We start from the raw sequence: 16671 nt of genomic DNA, 5'->3' as shown, positions 1-16671 counted from the left end.
GGTAGTTCAGCCTAAAAAATTTTTATTTTTCCCTACAGTCAGATTTACACTCTTTCTTCCCTTCAATTACACTAAAGAATTCTAGTATTTTTGAAGAATTTAGTTTAACATCACAGAAGGCTACAATTACTGGTATTTAATTAAAATCATCCCATTTGAAATCCAAATTCATACATCTAATTGCTCCTTATCAGTAGGCGAGGATGTGTGCCCACATCACACTGCCGACCTCAAACAGAAAAAGAAAGGCAAGCCACAGAAGAGCTCCCCAAGTGCCCACAGCAAGCACTTCCCAGTCTTCCCTGTGGGCATCTTCTAGAACAGAGCGGAGAAGGATGGAAAACTGGAAGATGATTTCTCTAACACCCACATCATTTTGTAAATCCCAACAGCAAGATGAAGACAGCATTTTGGTTTAGACCAGTGGTTCCCAACCTTTTTTTGGCTCTGCCCCATCTAAGCATCTTTAAATTCCTGATACCCCCCGCCCTGTGACATATAATTCTTATTATTCAAAAAGTGAACTCCTATTCACATGGGGGAAGCCTAAAAGGCCATTAACTTGGTTCAAACAAGCTTCCAAAGAACATGGCATCCATGAAAGAGAAAAATAAAAGAACAAAAGGACAGTTGAAGTACTGAGGAAGAAATCACTAAGAAATTGTTAAAAAATAGTAATAATAATATGAAGTGATATGAAAAAATAGCAAATATTCAAAACATACAATAGAGAACTGAAATGCACAAATATGTCACAATATATATTAATATACTATGAGACCCCTAGAACCATAAGAAATGCAAAAAATTCACTGTTAATAACTCATTCTCAAATTGCCCCCCTTAAAAATCAAATTGCCCCCCTGTGAGGCATGTGCTCCACGTTGTAAACCACTGGTTTAGATGCAAAAATAAGTTGTATTGCCCTGGCCAGTGTTTCTCTGTGGTTAGAGCATTGGCCTGTGCACCAAAGGGTCTCAGGTTCAATTCTTGGTCAAGGGCACGTACCTGGGTTGCAGGTTCAATCCCAGGCCCTGGTCAGGGCACATGTGGGAGACAACCAATTTGTGTCTCTCTTGCATGAATGTTCCTTTCTCTCTCTCTTTCTCCCCCTCCCTCCCTCTAAGGAATCAATGGGAGCCCAGCTGGCATGGCTCAGTGGTTCAGCTTCTACCTATAAACCAGGAGGTCATGGTTCGATTCCCGGTCAGGGCACATGCCCAAGTTGTGGGCTTGATCCCCAGTAGGGGGCATGCAGAAAGCAGCCAATCAATGATTCTCTCTCATCATTGATGTTTCTATTTCTCTCTCCCTTTCCCTTCCTCTCTGAAATCAATAAAAAAATATTTTTTTAAATCAATGGGAAAAATATCCTCAGGTGAGGATTAACAACCATAAAAAAATAAGTTGTACAAAAAGGGCACAGAATGGTTAACTTAAGAGCTGTTATTCATCTTTATCATGTAACATAGCAAGTTAAAATAAATAGAATATCAACTCATTTCTGACCTTCAGGACATTATAATGAACATCAAAGTGGTTAGAATAAAAATAATCTATACTAATAAAAGAGTAACAGGCGTTCCGCACCACCCCAGCTGTTCCGGGCCTCTGGGCAGTGTGGGAAGACAGAAAGGCAGCTCCAGGCCGGAGCAGAAAGGCGGCTCCGGGCCGGAGCAGAAAGGCGGCTCAGGCCGGAGCGAAGGCGGTGCCAGCAGCCAAGGGAAGGAAGGCCCATTCTTGCACGAATCTTCGTGCATTGGGCCTCTAGTCTATACTAATAAAAGAGTAATATGCTAATTAGACTGGACATCTTCCGGACATCCTTCTGGACAAAGCCACAGTGGTGGGGGCCGAGACAGAGGCAGTTAGGGGTGATCAGGCCGGCAGGGGAGGGCAGTCAGGGGGTAGTCAGGCTGGCAGGGGAGCAGTTAGGGGGTGATCAGGCCAGCAGGGGAGCAGTTAGGGGCATCAGTCTGGCAGGCAGAGGCAGTTAGGGGCGATCAGACAGGCAGGCAGGCGAGGGGTTAGTAGCCACGGTCCCAGATTGCAAGAGGGATGTCGGACTGCAGGTTTAGGACCAATACCTCCTCAGAGGCCCTCCCTGCCTGCACACCGCCCAACCTTACCCACTCCTCCTAGCTTCACTTCCCTTCAAATCTCCCGGCTAACTAACATGAATGTGTGCATGCTGTGTTCTCCCGGCTACCTGTCTTCTCCCTCTCGATCACTGTCCACAGACATTTGCAGAACGAAGAAACAAAGGCTCCAATGCACACACTCAGCTCGGGACTGACTCATGGCAGGAAATCCTTGCAGCCCTGCAGCTCTGGAAGGCAGGACCCATGTGTCCTCCTGCCCTGCTCCACAGGCGGTGTCTAGAGCCCAGGTCCCAGGTGGAACCTTTGCTGACTACCCACTGAGTTCTACCTGGTCAATAATAATAGGTGGCTCAGGGGCCGGCTCTCAAACATCCTGCAAAGCCTGTTGGGCGGGGCGGCCCAGGTTTCCCATGCTCCTTCTTAGCTTTACTGCAGGAGGACTATGTTCTTTCTCAAAGGAAAGACTAGGTTCACTTGTTCTATAGCCCCTTCTTCCTAACATGAAATTGCACAATGAAAATATGTACTAAACTGAATTTGTAATGCTGCAGTTATCAAATGAAATTTAAATGCACTCACCAACTCAAAGTGACTAGTTTTGCTATAATGTACTATTTAAGAACAGGCAAAAGTTATCTTCTCATGCAGAATGTTTTCTGGATTCTATATGGGTTCTAGAATGGCTTTACGATTCTATGTGTCCAAAAGCATAACACCTCACACTCCAGTACATACAGGCTTATCCCTCGAGCTGAACAGAGTTCCTCGGCCTCATGCCCTTTTCCCGATGCTCCCATGCCAACAAGCCAGTATCAGGGTGCAGTGCCCGCTTTGCTGGGTGAGGATCCACTTGAGGTCAGTGCCCCAGCTAGCAGGCAAGGAAGAAAAGAGTCCACCAATTTGTTGACAGCTCAGTAATCCCACAAAGCTTGCAAATCTCCAACAGTCGAATGAGTTAAATAACCTCTAAAGGAACTCTATAGTGCAAGCTTGCCCATGAACTCAGACACAAACATCTGGAGTTATTAGAAAAGAAAGTAGACAATATCAGCTTAGAAAACCCAACAAGTCAACAGAAGACCCATGACAAGGCTTGATTTAAGATTCAAAGCAACAATCAATAAAGCATCTACATTCCAACAATAATCACTAAAAATGATGAGGGAAAGGAAGATTCCACTTCCAAAAAACTAAAAACAAAACAAACAATCAAATAAACCTTGACTCACAGACACACATGCACACACATCTTGGGAGGAAAGAGACGCCTGCAGTAACTCCAAATTGGAGGTATCCAATCTTCCCCACATAATGAAGCATGAGTTGAACACAAATCCAACTAAATCCAGGGAAGTTAAGGTAGTTTTGTTTCTGAGTTGTGGGATTCTTTGACTCATCAAGTGATTTAAAAATATATCTGGAAGAGTAGACAAATAAAATGGCTGAAAGCTTTTTTAAAGAACAATGATAGGAAACCAGTAGTAAAACAGAAAACAGTGGAAGTTTTAAAAGGCGTGTATGGAAACCAGAGAGCAGGAGGGAAGGGAAATCACTAGTAAGTGATCCTGAACACTGCTGAGTTATTCCAAAAAAAATAAATAGACTCTGAAGCCTCACCTTCCACCATGAATTAAAATAAGAGATAACTAAAACAATTAATGATAATAATGTATGACAAAATACAGTCTTCATCTCTCAAATCTCTGGACACACAAAAAAAAGACTGGCAGCTTCCAATGCATACAAATTAAACACTTGGGCAAGTCAGAAATCAAACATAATTAATAAAAATGAACTTTAAAAAATGTAAAAAACGAACACTTTTTTAAAAATTGGCAGATATCCTTCATGTACAGGGAAGTTATGCAAATTAAGAAGACCGAGACTCTAAGGAGAGTAGTAAGGAATCAGGCAAAGGGAAGAACAGACAAATGAGGAAGTTGATGAGAATGACTGACCCACAGAGTATGCAGTTTCACTAGCAAGTCCAGGGAGACAGCGAGCCTTTAAAGCCCTGGAGCACGAGTGGGGCAGAGGGTACGGTAGGTACCTGTAGCTAAAACCTTCGTGCCAGCACTTACACTTCTGGGAACCCATCCCACACAGATGTTCATTGAAGTATTACGTGTTATGGTTAAAGAGGGGATGGACGATTCCATGTCCAAAAACTCAAAACAAAACATCCAAGCTTAATTTCTAAATAAAAAATTTCAAAGATGACATTCTTGCCTCACTTCTTTAACTTCCACAATTTAGGAAAAGTAACTTTATACTGAACTGAAAACCTTCAACAGCACTTCCCTGCACTGGCTCACTCTCTCCCCACTTACTTATTTCTGTCATAATGAGTCTATCCTTCGGCAATCCCAGGCCAGGCCTGTTCCCAGCAGCTTCCCAGTGATAACTTCTGCTATTTTAAATGCATAGGAGCCATCTAAGAACAGGAGGCTCTTTCTGTCCATCCTGCATCAGGATTAAATGCAGCCAATCATACAAAAGATAAGAGTCTAGAGAATTAAAATTGGATGACATCTTCTAGGTTGCAACACAGATCTCCAGTAAGGAGGTGCTCTCTGCCCCGGTGTCATGAGCTCATGTATGTGTGTAGAGCCACATATCTTCATCATTTTCCCAGTCTTTGTTCATCCCCCCAATGGCAGATCTGCTTTCAAGCCACAGGAGTGTTTTCCCATAGATACTGTGATTAAGGCAAAGAAATGAATCTCCACATTTTTAGGCACTTATATGATAAAGTTTGCTATACCTTCCATGGAAGTTTTAGATCGCCGTTTTGATGTCTTTGTTGCCATTGATCTGGATGCTCTACTGGAAACCTCAGTCTTAAAGAGAATGAAAAAAATTAATTGATGCCTCACCCAGCGATCCACGAGCAGATTTATGATCCAAGCTCCACTCAAGGAAGAACAGGAAACAAAACAAGGCCATCCATACTCTTTAGAGGCACTGACACCAACTCGGTACATTTAAAGCACTCCAGGCCTGAGAAGTCAGAGAGAGGCTGAACCCGCTCTCGCTCTAGATTTAGAATCCTGTCTTCTGTACAGCCCTTAACAGGCCAGCAATTAGCCAACCACACTTTATTCAACCACTACAGCTATACACTTGATCATGCATCCGTAGAAAACTGTGAGCACAGATCAGAGAAAACAGCTCATCCCATCCCTCCCACCCCTGGCAGTTCCTGCCTTGCCACCTCCCTCAACCAGCCATGACGGCCTCCTAATTGACCTCCTAACTGGCCTCCCAACCTCAGTCCCACACCTCGTCCCTCTTTCCTGCAGCTGCCTGGAGGTGCTCTCTGAAAGCAAGTTAGATTGTGAGAACTGGGATAAGTCTAACCTCCCTAGGATGGCCCACATGGAGAGGATAGGGCCCAGCCTTAACCACCCCCTGCCACTGGATACACTGCGGGGTCCCACACAGGCCAGAAGAGCTTGGCCTCTGTCTCCCTGTCTACCTGGTGACTTAGTCCTCTCCCAGACTCATCCAAAGTGCCACCTCCCCCTCTCCCGAATGACTACCTTATCCCTTTGTACACCATACATAGCACTTGCCAAATGAAGCTTTAAGGAAGCCCAGGGGTCCACACAGGAGACCGGAGGATTGCACACCCCAGCTGTGTGTCCAGGCAGTAAGCCACTCAAATCATCGCTCCTACGACAAGCTGAACAGGGCCCTCCGGCCTGCAGCCCACGCTGCGCGCTCCTCCCGTCTTGTGGCTAGGAGAGGCCCCGGCACAGCAGTTACTATTTCCACACAGCCACAGCTTTGCATCTCTTAAAGTTAGTTTTAAAAGCTTACCTCTGTTTCAGCTTTGGAGTCTTTAAAAGATCCATCTGACAACTTTTTAGACACCTCCCCGGAGCTTGATGACTATAAAAAAAAGTGTTTTTCTTCAAATTCTAGAATTATTCAAACCCATTACATCTAAAATGACATCCAAAAGCAAGATGCTTCTTGCTGACAACAGTGAGATAACCATTCCCCATGTCCCACTGTAGACCGGACCCCTGTGGCTGTTAGCTGCTTGGATCCCAAAAGACCATCCAGACCACTCCCACATGGGGCAGAACAAGGGAAGCACACTTGGAGGCAGTGCCTCTCGGGGAAACTGCAGGACAGTGTCTCTTGGCACCAGGCCAAACCTCTCGGGCACATCCCAGTGAGACACAGGGACCCCGGCAGTGGGGGAGAGTGGCCCACTCCCTGCCCAGCTCTGAGAACCAGGCACTCTCAGATGGAGGCTCCAGATGGTGCGCCAGGAAAGCCCTCTTTAAACAAATTGCAGGAAAACTGTGAACACCACCTCGCACCTTGAATCAAATTCCCTGGAAGACACATCTCGTACTGGGAGAGGAGATATAATCACTGAGGTTCCTCTGTAAAGGCAGAGGGCATTATGCCTGTTCAACATTTCGACAACTAAATGTCCTCATTACTGAGTCATGACGGGACAGACAGTATTGGCCATAATGACCCTGCTTGGGGCTCCCCCAGCCCAGGTGCACCAAGCTGTCTCCTCAGAGGTGACAGGGTGTCACGTCCACAGATGGCCTGGGTCCTTCACCCCCACATGTCACTCTGACTTCTCAGAGCACTTCACACCAACCATTTCACCTTTTCCTAACAAACCCCAGAGGGAGGCTGAGAATGCCATCTAAGCTGAACAGAAGTCGAAGGGAGGCAACTCCCACCTCCCAAGCCACCGTTTACATACAGAAGTCGGGACTGGTGTCTGTCTCTCTCTGGCAGCCAAGCTCCAAGCAGGAACACAGTGCCTTCTCCCTGGTCTCACATACCTTTACACAAAACCATGGCTCTTACTTGGCTCCAATAGGTCCCACATATCCACCTGCAAAACCACTCTTTAGAATTGTCTCTCCATCAAAACCTCGTAACAGCACCAGCAAGTGTAGTGAACAGAACAGTTAGGAACACTGGCCATTCACTCCGCTGCCTGGAGCACAGGAAAACACACCAGAATGTGCCAGTGCCTGAGAAAAAGCAGGTTGTTGACAAACACTTCTTAGACCTCTAGAAAGAGCAAGACATGGGGGATGTCTTTTTTTTTTTTTTTTAACATTCTCTCTCTTTTTTAATTGCTCTCAGAGAGAGGAAGGAGGGAAGGAGGGAAGGAGAAAGGGAGGGAGGGAGGGAGGGGAGAAACATCAACGCATGAGAGAACATGGGGAATGTCTTCGTATTTCTCAGACTCCTGCAGTGACCCTGGTTTTCATGACACCTGCCATAGGCTATATTACTCCAGGGCCTGTGGGAACCCCACAGTTCTCAGTAGATCACAACTCAATTACTAACCAAACCTGTGTGCAGTGCCCAGGCCTCCCGCAGAGCCAGGCCCATCTACCCCTGGGCCCCCTGTGCTACACCCTAAGGTACCATGCTACAAAACCAGGAGGAATCACAGCTCAGGCCTCACCCCTTACCACCTTGAACTGACCTTGAACCGTTCTAGGCCTTGGGTCCCTCCTTTCTAGCAGCTTGAGACCAGAAGACCCCCACAACCTTCTTCCCAGAACACTCTAGAACCACAAGATGCCCCCAGGAGAACAGACAGCTGGAACACTAGCCTGACGAGACACCTATACCATCCAAAGGGAATCCAAAGCAACTTGCACATTCAGAAAACATTGAAACCAAACTAATCTTCTGGTCAATCCTAAATTTATCTGAACATTTAATTAAACAAGAAATACAGAAACCAAGGAATTGGCTGTACTTACCCACTAATACCTACAAGACTCAGGAAGTAGCCATAATCCTTAATGAATGCAGCCACAACCAGGCTCCTAGGCCCACATACCACTGAGCCAGCCTGTGAACACTGCTCACAACGCTGGGTCCTGGCCATTCCACAGACTTCAGAAAAACACCCAAACACACACTCACAGCACAGAGCAAATCTGAAATCACCTGGCAAAAAACTGACATCTCTTCCAGTTTCTACTGAGAATCCAAGACTGTCCTAATTTTAAATTGGCGATTAAAAAATCAGTTTCCTAGTCACATTCTAATAAAGACAAAAATCATTTTAGAGAACAACACAAACTCTAAGTTAGAGGCTCACATTTTCAAAGAGGACTTTACCTTCTTCTCCGGTTTATCATGCTCTCGGCTCTTTTCCTTGACAGGGTCCCGGGCATGCTCCCCGTTTTTCACCCTCCGCCTGTCCCTATCCCTGTCCCTGCCCTTGTCTCGCTCACGCTCCTTCTCCCTGTCTTTCCACCGCTCCTTTTCTTTTCCTCCCTCGTTTTTCCTCTCTCTAGCACGGTCCAAATCCTTGTCCCGGTCCCTGTTGCCTCTGTCTCTGTCCCTGTCAGGCCTGGCCCTGGTTCTGGTCCTCTCTCTCTCCCCTTCACGGCCCTTGTCTCTCTCAGAGTCTTTATGTCGATCGCGGTCATTCTCCTTGGTCTTCTCCTTGTCCCTTTCTTTTTCCCTCTGTTTGCTTTCTTCTTTCAATTCTTCATTTTGTTTGCGATCTCTGCTTGTACTTCCCTCATTTATTTCAGAATTTCTTCTACCCTGAAAAAAAAAAAAAGTCAAATAACAAGCTCATTTACAGGTGTCACTGCCCGACCTACAAAAAGATTCACTGTCTCGTGCTCCAATATGTCGCTTCAGAATCACCTCTTCATCTTTAGGAACCCTGGGCTCCTCTTCTCTCATATTCCTGTTGTCCGGTTCTTGAGATTTCGACGTCAGTGAGGCCTTTCCCTTCACGTCCTTCTCTCCAGCTAGTACTCTCTTCACCGCATCATCGCTGGACAGCTTGTTGTCCCATGGGAGGAAATGAAATGCGGGTGAAATTGGGATTAGCACACGTAACAAACATGAATGGTAACATTCAAAGGCAGCTCATTACAGATTCCTCGTCTATCAGTGAGATTCGAAGGATAAGATATGACACCACCTGCTGGCAGTACACTAGCAGCACTGCAGTGTGGACAGCAGAACCCACCCGAGCGCAATGAATCCCGCTTGAAGTGTGGACACACTGTTCAAGGACAACTCCATGAATGCCTCCTACTCCCTACAGGGTCACAGACACCCACCATTAAAGGCCTGAAGGAAGGAAATAAGAGAATCCCTCTGCAGCACCCGCCCACCAGCCAGAGCCTGGGCACACCTCACACTCACGCACTCTCTCCACAAGGAGGCACTAGACTCCGGGGCCAAAGATATACTAGTACTGAGCAGCCATCGCCAACGGGTGGTCAGTGAGGTCCAAAAGGTTGGCCACCACTGTACTAGAGGATGTACTGCATACTAGGGGATGTCCTGGGAGACATGGCCAAATACAATGGTTAAACAGTTGTGCTTATGTGTGCGCTATGGGAACACAAGTCAGCCTGGGAGGAGGAAAGGCTAGGGGTCCCACTTTGCTGCCAGATGAAACTGGGAAGCAGGAGAACAACCAGAGCAGGAGACCTAGGAGCAGGCACAGGTGCAGCAGACGAGAGAGAACTGGAGGACAGGGAGTAGCAGCAGGTCTCTCTGGGCCTTATGAGCCACATCACAGAGCTGTCTATGCATGTGCGTGCGCGCGCACGCACACACACGCAACAGGAAGCCTCAAAGGATTCAGCAGGGAAGACAGGAGTCAGATTTGCTTTCTAGAAAGAGGAGCAACGTGAAGGAAGTGGGGTGGGGATTGGGGACGGAAACATTCTCTCTCCCCACCACCACCCACAATGGCAAAATCAGCTTCTGCATCTCCAAGCCTATGAGTTGGACACAAACCAATGAGGCTCTCCTGAGGCCTCCTAGGAGCCACCACTCCACTACCCCCACTGTTGCTACCAGCAACAACGAAGGTTAGCCCCCACCCCATAATCCACCAGGTACACGGAGGGCTTTATTAGCTAGCCCTTGATAAAGGTCCAACCCCACAAAGAAGGCAGGCCCTCGGGATGACCTTCTCCATCGTCTCAGCAAACAGGGCCAGGTTGCATCTAACCAGAGGCCATGCTTCCAGGCCATAGTGAGGACCTCAAAAAGTAACAATTCCAGTCTCTGTACAATTGAAACAGGGTTTCTCTGAAGGCAGCACAGTTCTGCAAACAACAACCAGGAGAGGGGAGGGGCAATAGGGAAGAAAGGAGGGAGGGAAGTGACACCAGAGGCTGGGAAGGCAAGCAGAGAACTGGAATGTCCCATGAGTCCCAAATAAGAAAAGGAGCTTCTCCATCTACTTGAGCCCCAGTTGGAAACAGTCACCTGTCCTGAAAGGGGCCCGAAAGGAGGAGGACAAGGCCGGGAAGCCTGGGTGCACAGCCTCGGGCCACCGGCCCCAAGAGCCAAGTGCCTGTGAGTCCCAATTTTACACTGAAAGCCTGTGGAACTTGGGTCTCTATTTCATTACACAGGTTTAAGTTACTCCCATGTAACTCCGAGGTTCCAGATTAGGTGGGATCAGATTCAAAGTGCAGCGTCCAACACACACCACCCAAAACTCCTTCTGTAACTGCTGCTCTCATGCTGGTGAGTTTTAAGGGCCCGGCTGCAGCATTACCTTGCTGAGGCAGCACTTTCCAATTCTCTGGAGCAGCTCGTTTGTTCTCTCGGGCTCGTGCCCCGCCACAATCCGGGCTGGCTTCGCCGACAATGGCTCTCCCGTGACCATCACCACTACGTCTATGGCCTTCTGAAGGAAGCTAATTTTTGCGTCTTTATCCTGAAAGATTTCCATTTAAAATACAAATGATAAAATACTTCAAAAGGTTTGTGTTATCTTTAGTATATTCGGTAGGCACAGTTCCTGTTTGCATAAAAAGCTATTTTGAGATGTCAATTTAAAAATACTGACCCTCTATAACAAAACAAAACAAAATTCAATAAAGCTTTTAATATTAGTTGATGTGGTAGCACTAACCTTTGCAACACTAATCCCATTTCTCAGTGAATAAAATGAGCATGAATGCAGTTGCCAAAAATGAAATGAAAAAGAGTATACAGCAATTCACAAATTACCCAACCATAATCAGCATATAAATGACACACACCAAGGTACACAGATTATTTTAAAAAAAATTCATGACGGCGAGGAAAATAGCCCCCCTCAAACCTACCTTCACGTTATCTGACTTCATCTCGGCGTCCGTGTACAGGCCCTTCATGAAGCCAGTCATTCGAATCACCTTCAAAAGATATAGCAAAGCATGATCAGCACCCCACAGGGCAGCCTCTTCATCAGCCTCATTCACTGAACCCCGAATCTGTCCGTACCCAAGATCTAATTCATGTACTCACCCCACAAACACATGTCTATCATGTGTGAGGCCTTGACCAGGCGAAACCAGCCTAGCTGTGGGAATAGGTAAACATCAAAAAGACTTATGGGGTGGAGAGGGAAGAGGGGATCAGTACCCATCCAAACTCCAGAGGGGTGAGGGTGTCAGGGACTACCTCCCAGAAGACCTCAGATCTAAACTGAGACCAGAGGCGTATAGGAGAACAGTTGGGGGAGGGGGTACTGAGGAAGCACATGCCAGGCTAAGTGAACAGCCCTGGAAAGGTCCAGACCAGGGGTCCTCAAACTTTTTAAACAGGGGGCCAGTTCACTGTCCCTCAGACCGTTGGAGGGCCGGACTATAGCTTAAAAAAAACACTATGAACAAATTCCTATGCGCACTGCGGGCCCGGGACGAGTCGGCTGCTAAGCTGGACAGGCAGCGGCACCCGGCGGGCCGGATAAATGTCCTCGGCGGGCCGCATGTGGCCCGCGGGCCGTAGTTTGAGGACATCTGGTCCAGACCAAGAAAATCGCAGCCTGAGGCCAGAGTCAGGCAGGGGCCTGACCCAGATGGCCTTTGAAGCCATTCAGGAATAGGAACTTAGCCTAAGGACCACAAGGAGGCCCTGGGAGGTTCAAAAGCAGAAGACAACATCTTACAAGGGTCACTCAGGCCCAGTGGAAAGAATGGATTCCAGAAAGAAGAGGAACTTCCTAGGTTTCTGAAACTAGGTAGAAGGTCTTTCTCCTTCACTGTGTTCCTCACTTCCTGGGACAGAGGGTGCCCCGTGCCGCATCACTTCTGTCCTCTCCCTCAGTCAACCTGCCCCTCCCAATGACCCTGAACACTAGCTTTTCTGTTCCTCCTCATCCCCATACACAGCCAGGACTCTGGGTTCTCCAAGACCAGCTTTTTTTCAAAATGTGGTAGGTTACTATAAAATCAACACAATGGATAGCAACAGCATTTTCTTAATGAAACAAAAAAAAAAACATCAGACTGCGTTTTTATGTAGTAAGAGTGAATATCTCTATCTGTGTGCATTTCAGATGGATATAAAGCATATTTATTACTGGAAGACATGTTTAAAAAACAAAAAATAGTCCCATACTAAAATCAACTGCTTCTCTGAGACCCAGTTACAGCCAGCTTACTGATTAAATGTTTATTCCTCATCAAACTATGTAAGAGCTGTGCCATTAATTTTCCTGGGAAAACAGGTAGAACATTAAGAGTATCCTGGCCCTAGCTGGTTTGGCTCAGTGGATAGAGTGTTGGCCTGCAGACTGAAGGGTTCCGGGTTAGATTCTGGTCAAGGGCATATGCCCAGGTTGTGGGCTCTATCCCCAGTAGGGGATGTGCAGGAGGCAGCCGATCAATGATCAATGATTCTTTCTCATCATTGATGTTTCTCTTTCTCTCTCCCTCTCCTTTCTTCTCTGAAATCAATAAAAATATATATATATATATTTTTAATAAATCTTTATTGTTCAGATTATTACAGGTGTTCCTCTTTCCCCCCCCCCCCCATAGCTCCCCTCCACCTGATTCCCCACCCCACCCCATGCCCTTACCCCCCGCCACTGTCTTCATCCATAGGTGTAAGATTTTTGTCCAATCTCTTCCCGCACCCCTCACATCCCCTTCCCCCTAAGAATTGTCAGTCCACTCCCTTTCTATGTCCCTGATTCTATTATATTCCCCAGTCCATTCTGTCCTTCAGATTTTTTATTCACTTTTTAGATTCACTTGTTGGTAGGTATGTATTTGATGTCATTTTGTTGTTCATAATTTTTATCTTTACCTGTTTCTTCTTCTTCCTCTTCTCAAAGAATACCCTTCAGCATTTCATGTAATCCTGGTTTGGTGGTGATGAACTCCTTTAGCTTTTTCTTGTCTGTGAAGCTCTTTATCTGACCTTCAACTCTGAATGATAGCTTTGCTGGGTAGAGTAATCTTGGTTGTAGGTTCTTGCTGTTCATCACTTTGAATATTTCTTGCCACTCCCTTCTGGCCTGCATAGTTTCTGCCGAGAAATCAGCCAACAGTCATATGGGTGCTCCCTTGTAGGTAACTAACCGTTTTTCTCTTGCTGCTTTCAAGATTCTCTCTTTGTCTTTTGCCCTTGGCATTTTAATTATGATGTGTCTTGGTGTGGTCCTCTTTGGATTCCTCTTGTATGGGGTTCTGTGCGCTTCCTAAACTTGTAAGTCTATTTCTTTCACCAGGTAGGGTAAGTTTTCTGTCATTATTTCTTCTAATAGGTTTTCAATATTTTGCTCTCTCTCTTCTTCTGGCACCCCAAAAATTCGGATGTTGGTATGCTTAAAGTTGTCCCAGAGGCTCCTTACACTATCTTCATATTTTTGGTTTCTTTTTGTTTTTCTGGTTGGGTGTTTTTTGTTTCCTCATGTTTCAGATCTTTGGTTTGATTCTTGGGGTACGTTGATCTACAGTTGAGTTTCTGTATATTCTTTATTTTATGCTTAATTTCTGACTGGTCCTTTTCCTTTTTTTTTTTTTTTTTTTTTGGCATTCTCATTAAGATCCTTAAAGGTCTCACTAAGTTCCTCAGAAGTTTTTAGAAGATTTAAAAAAAAGAAAAAAAGAGTGTCCTGTACTTCGTATTCCTGGAAACTTTTCTTTTTGTCTTTTTTGAGGTTTTCCCAGTTAGCTGGCAGTTAAAATTGTGAGCAATAATTTTAAGTGACAAGAGACATCAACATCACAAGATCAATTATTTGACTTATGAAAGAGGCAAAGTTAGTTTAGCTGTAGCTAAGATGATAAGAGGATGACTTAAATCTAATACTCAGGGGCAGTAAAGAATTTTCATACAAGGCTCTGCACCTATTATCTGAAAATGCTTTCCAATGCATCTGCCTGATGACACGCCAAGACCCAGGGGAGGAGGCATGTCCCCCACCTCCCTTTCTGGCTCTCCGTTTCAGTGGGCAGACAGGACTAACGCCCAAGATAAAAGTGTGAGGCTATAGTCGGCCAGGCTCCCATCCTGGGGACTGACTTGTACCCTCCTGGGTTAGAAGACGCTACCTGCCTGCTTCACAGGTTGAAGGTGATGAAACACATGGCTGTGTCCCTTCCCCACACATCATCCAGGGCTGCAGGAGGAGGTGGAGGCCAGACAGCCCTTTGTATGTGGGTGGGATTCCAGAGAGTTTTAAGTACAATTAGGGCTTTTTAACACAGACACACATTTTACAAACATTATAAGACAGCAGAAATGAGTAAAGCAAAGTATGTGGAAGAGTAAGATGCCCAACCTGCTGGAAAGAGTGATAAATGACATTTGAGAACCAACAAGGGGGGAGATCAGGAGCCCCTAGAAGCCTGCAAGTTCAAGCTGAGTCCTAACTCCACAGAGCACGCTGGAGTTCGATGCCCGTCCCAGGTACTCCATGGAGATGGACGCCGTCACAGGTGTTACCAGGAGTCTTGACAAATTCTAGGTAACTGAATGTTTGTGTGCACCCGGTGCAGTTCAATGGGAACATGTCAACAAGTTACAGTCTCCGTGGCTCAGGAATTCACCTTCCTTCCACTAGGGAAAAGTTACAACCAACCTTAACGGAGGCAAGCTGTGCCACTGATCAGCAAATACTAACGTGCTCTTTTACAGTTTCCCCCCTACAACCACCTTCAATAAATTCACCCACAGGTATTCATTAAACATACAATATGTAGAAAACTTGTGCAGGGCCCTGTAGAGGAAAACTAGGGGGTAGAGGAGACCATAAAAAAGGATAATTTCCTTCTCCCAGAATTTCTGACCGCCTTCCACCTGCTTGGCACTGAAGAAAAAAATCACAGAAACAACTCTGGCAGGTAGAATGTAAGATGTGCTCTAACAGATACGAGGGCAGGCTGGAAAGAAATGGCCAGGAGACTCCCCAGAAGAGGTGGCCCAAGGGGATGGATGACAAGGGCGGCGCAGGAGTGGAGAGGCACTCGGCGCACGGGCACCACTGAACTGGGCCCGAGGTCGCCCCTCCGGCCCAAGGCCAGGTCAAAGGAGGGCTCCGCGGGCAGGGGCTGCGCACAGCCACGCGAGGCCCGACCCCGACGCCAGCCCTAATTCCCGCCCCGGCCGACGATCACCCACCTCGACCCTGGCCCACACTCGGGCGGACCCTGATCCCGGACCTGCACATGGGCCCCGACCACCGACCCCGATCCGCACCTGGACCCCGACCCACACCTGGGCCCGGACTCCGGCCCACACCCAGGCCCCCGGATTTCCACCTCGGTCCCGGCCCCGCCCCGACCCCCGCCAGGGCCTGGACCCCGGCCTGGCGCCCACCTCAGTGATGATGTCGTGCAGGTAGCGGAACGGGGGCTTGCTCAGCAGCTTCTCCGTCAGCGGCGGCCTCCGAATCACCCTCCCCAGAGCCTCCTGCGTCCGCTTCACCACCGCCGCGTTCATGGCGGCGCCGTCCGCACCCCGGACGGCCCGCCGAACCTCAGCCCCGCCGCCCCGCAGCCCCACCGCCCCGGCCCCGCCGCCGCCGCCACCGCCACCGCCCGCTCCTTCCCGGACGCGCCGCTCTAGTTTCCATCCCACAGTGCACCGGAGTCCGCCACTGCGCGTGCGCGGAGCCACGGCAATCGGTCGCCAGGGCAGCGCGGCCTTAGCAACGGACGCCAAGGGGCGACGGCCCCTGCCCCGCTGCGAACGGAAGCCGGGTCGTCCCTGTCTGCAGTGACGGCGCCCTCTCCCTGGACCCTCCCAACGGTCCCGGGAAGTGGGTGCTCGCCCCGGGTTAGAGGTGACCGCCGAGGAATGCTTAACAGCGACACAGCCTCCAAGATCTGTGTGGCCTGTTTCACAGACACTTAGGAGACTGGACTAAGCTCACACGGGATAGAAAATGCCCAGTCCTGTCTGTTAACATGGCTTCCTGCGCCAGTACAGTCACTCGTTTTCTCTGAGTCTCCGTTTCTGTTCCAATAAAGCAGGGACAGTATGTGCCAGCCTCCCTCCTTCCCAGAGCGGTGAGGATTGAACGGTGCTTTGGCGCCCAGTAACCCGTGCGAAGTCAGGCCCCGGAGTTGTGCCAAGTGTCTGTGGTTCTGCCACCTGTCTCTATCCACCATGCACAAGCTCAGTGCAGAGACCCTTTTAGCTACCTGGAAGCTTGGCGATCTGGTTGTAGTTCTTCTAATGGATACCTTTGTAACTTTGTTTACATTCCTTTTTTTTTTTTTACCATTTTTAATGTTCTTTGTTCCTTGTAAAGACCAGCATTTCCATCTGATGTCATGCTCCTCCTGTCTGA

At 47.7% G+C, this 16671-nt stretch overlaps 1 protein-coding gene across 5 annotated transcripts in view; it reads right to left on the bottom strand.

Annotated features, from left to right (window-relative positions):
* TRAF3IP1 (TRAF3 interacting protein 1) overlaps positions 1-15922 on the bottom strand; it is a 44833-nt gene extending 28911 nt beyond the window's left edge. For 4 of the 5 annotated variants that reach the window (XM_080670346.1, XM_080670347.1, XM_080670348.1 and 1 more), the window contains exons 1-7: positions 15696-15922; positions 11210-11278; positions 10654-10815; positions 8769-8909; positions 8229-8663; positions 5925-5996; positions 4867-4942 (exon numbers count right to left, since the gene is read on the bottom strand). In XM_080670346.1, the coding sequence (XP_080526472.1) occupies positions 4867-4942; positions 5925-5996; positions 8229-8663; positions 8769-8909; positions 10654-10815; positions 11210-11278; positions 15696-15818 (1078 nt within the window). In that variant the 5' untranslated portion in view covers positions 15819-15922. Of the gene's footprint in view, positions 1-4866; positions 4943-5677; positions 5843-5924; positions 5997-8228; positions 8664-8768; positions 8910-10653; positions 10816-11209; positions 11279-15695 lie in introns of all 5 variants that reach the window. The other variant, XM_080670350.1, reaches the window with a different exon arrangement.
* Between the last annotated feature and the right edge of the window lie 749 nt (positions 15923-16671).

Source organism: Plecotus auritus, assembly GCF_963455305.1.
Source record: "Plecotus auritus genome assembly, chromosome: 5".
Classification (NCBI taxonomy): Eukaryota; Metazoa; Chordata; class Mammalia; order Chiroptera; family Vespertilionidae; genus Plecotus; species Plecotus auritus.
This window is presented reverse-complemented; position numbering and strand designations above follow the sequence as displayed.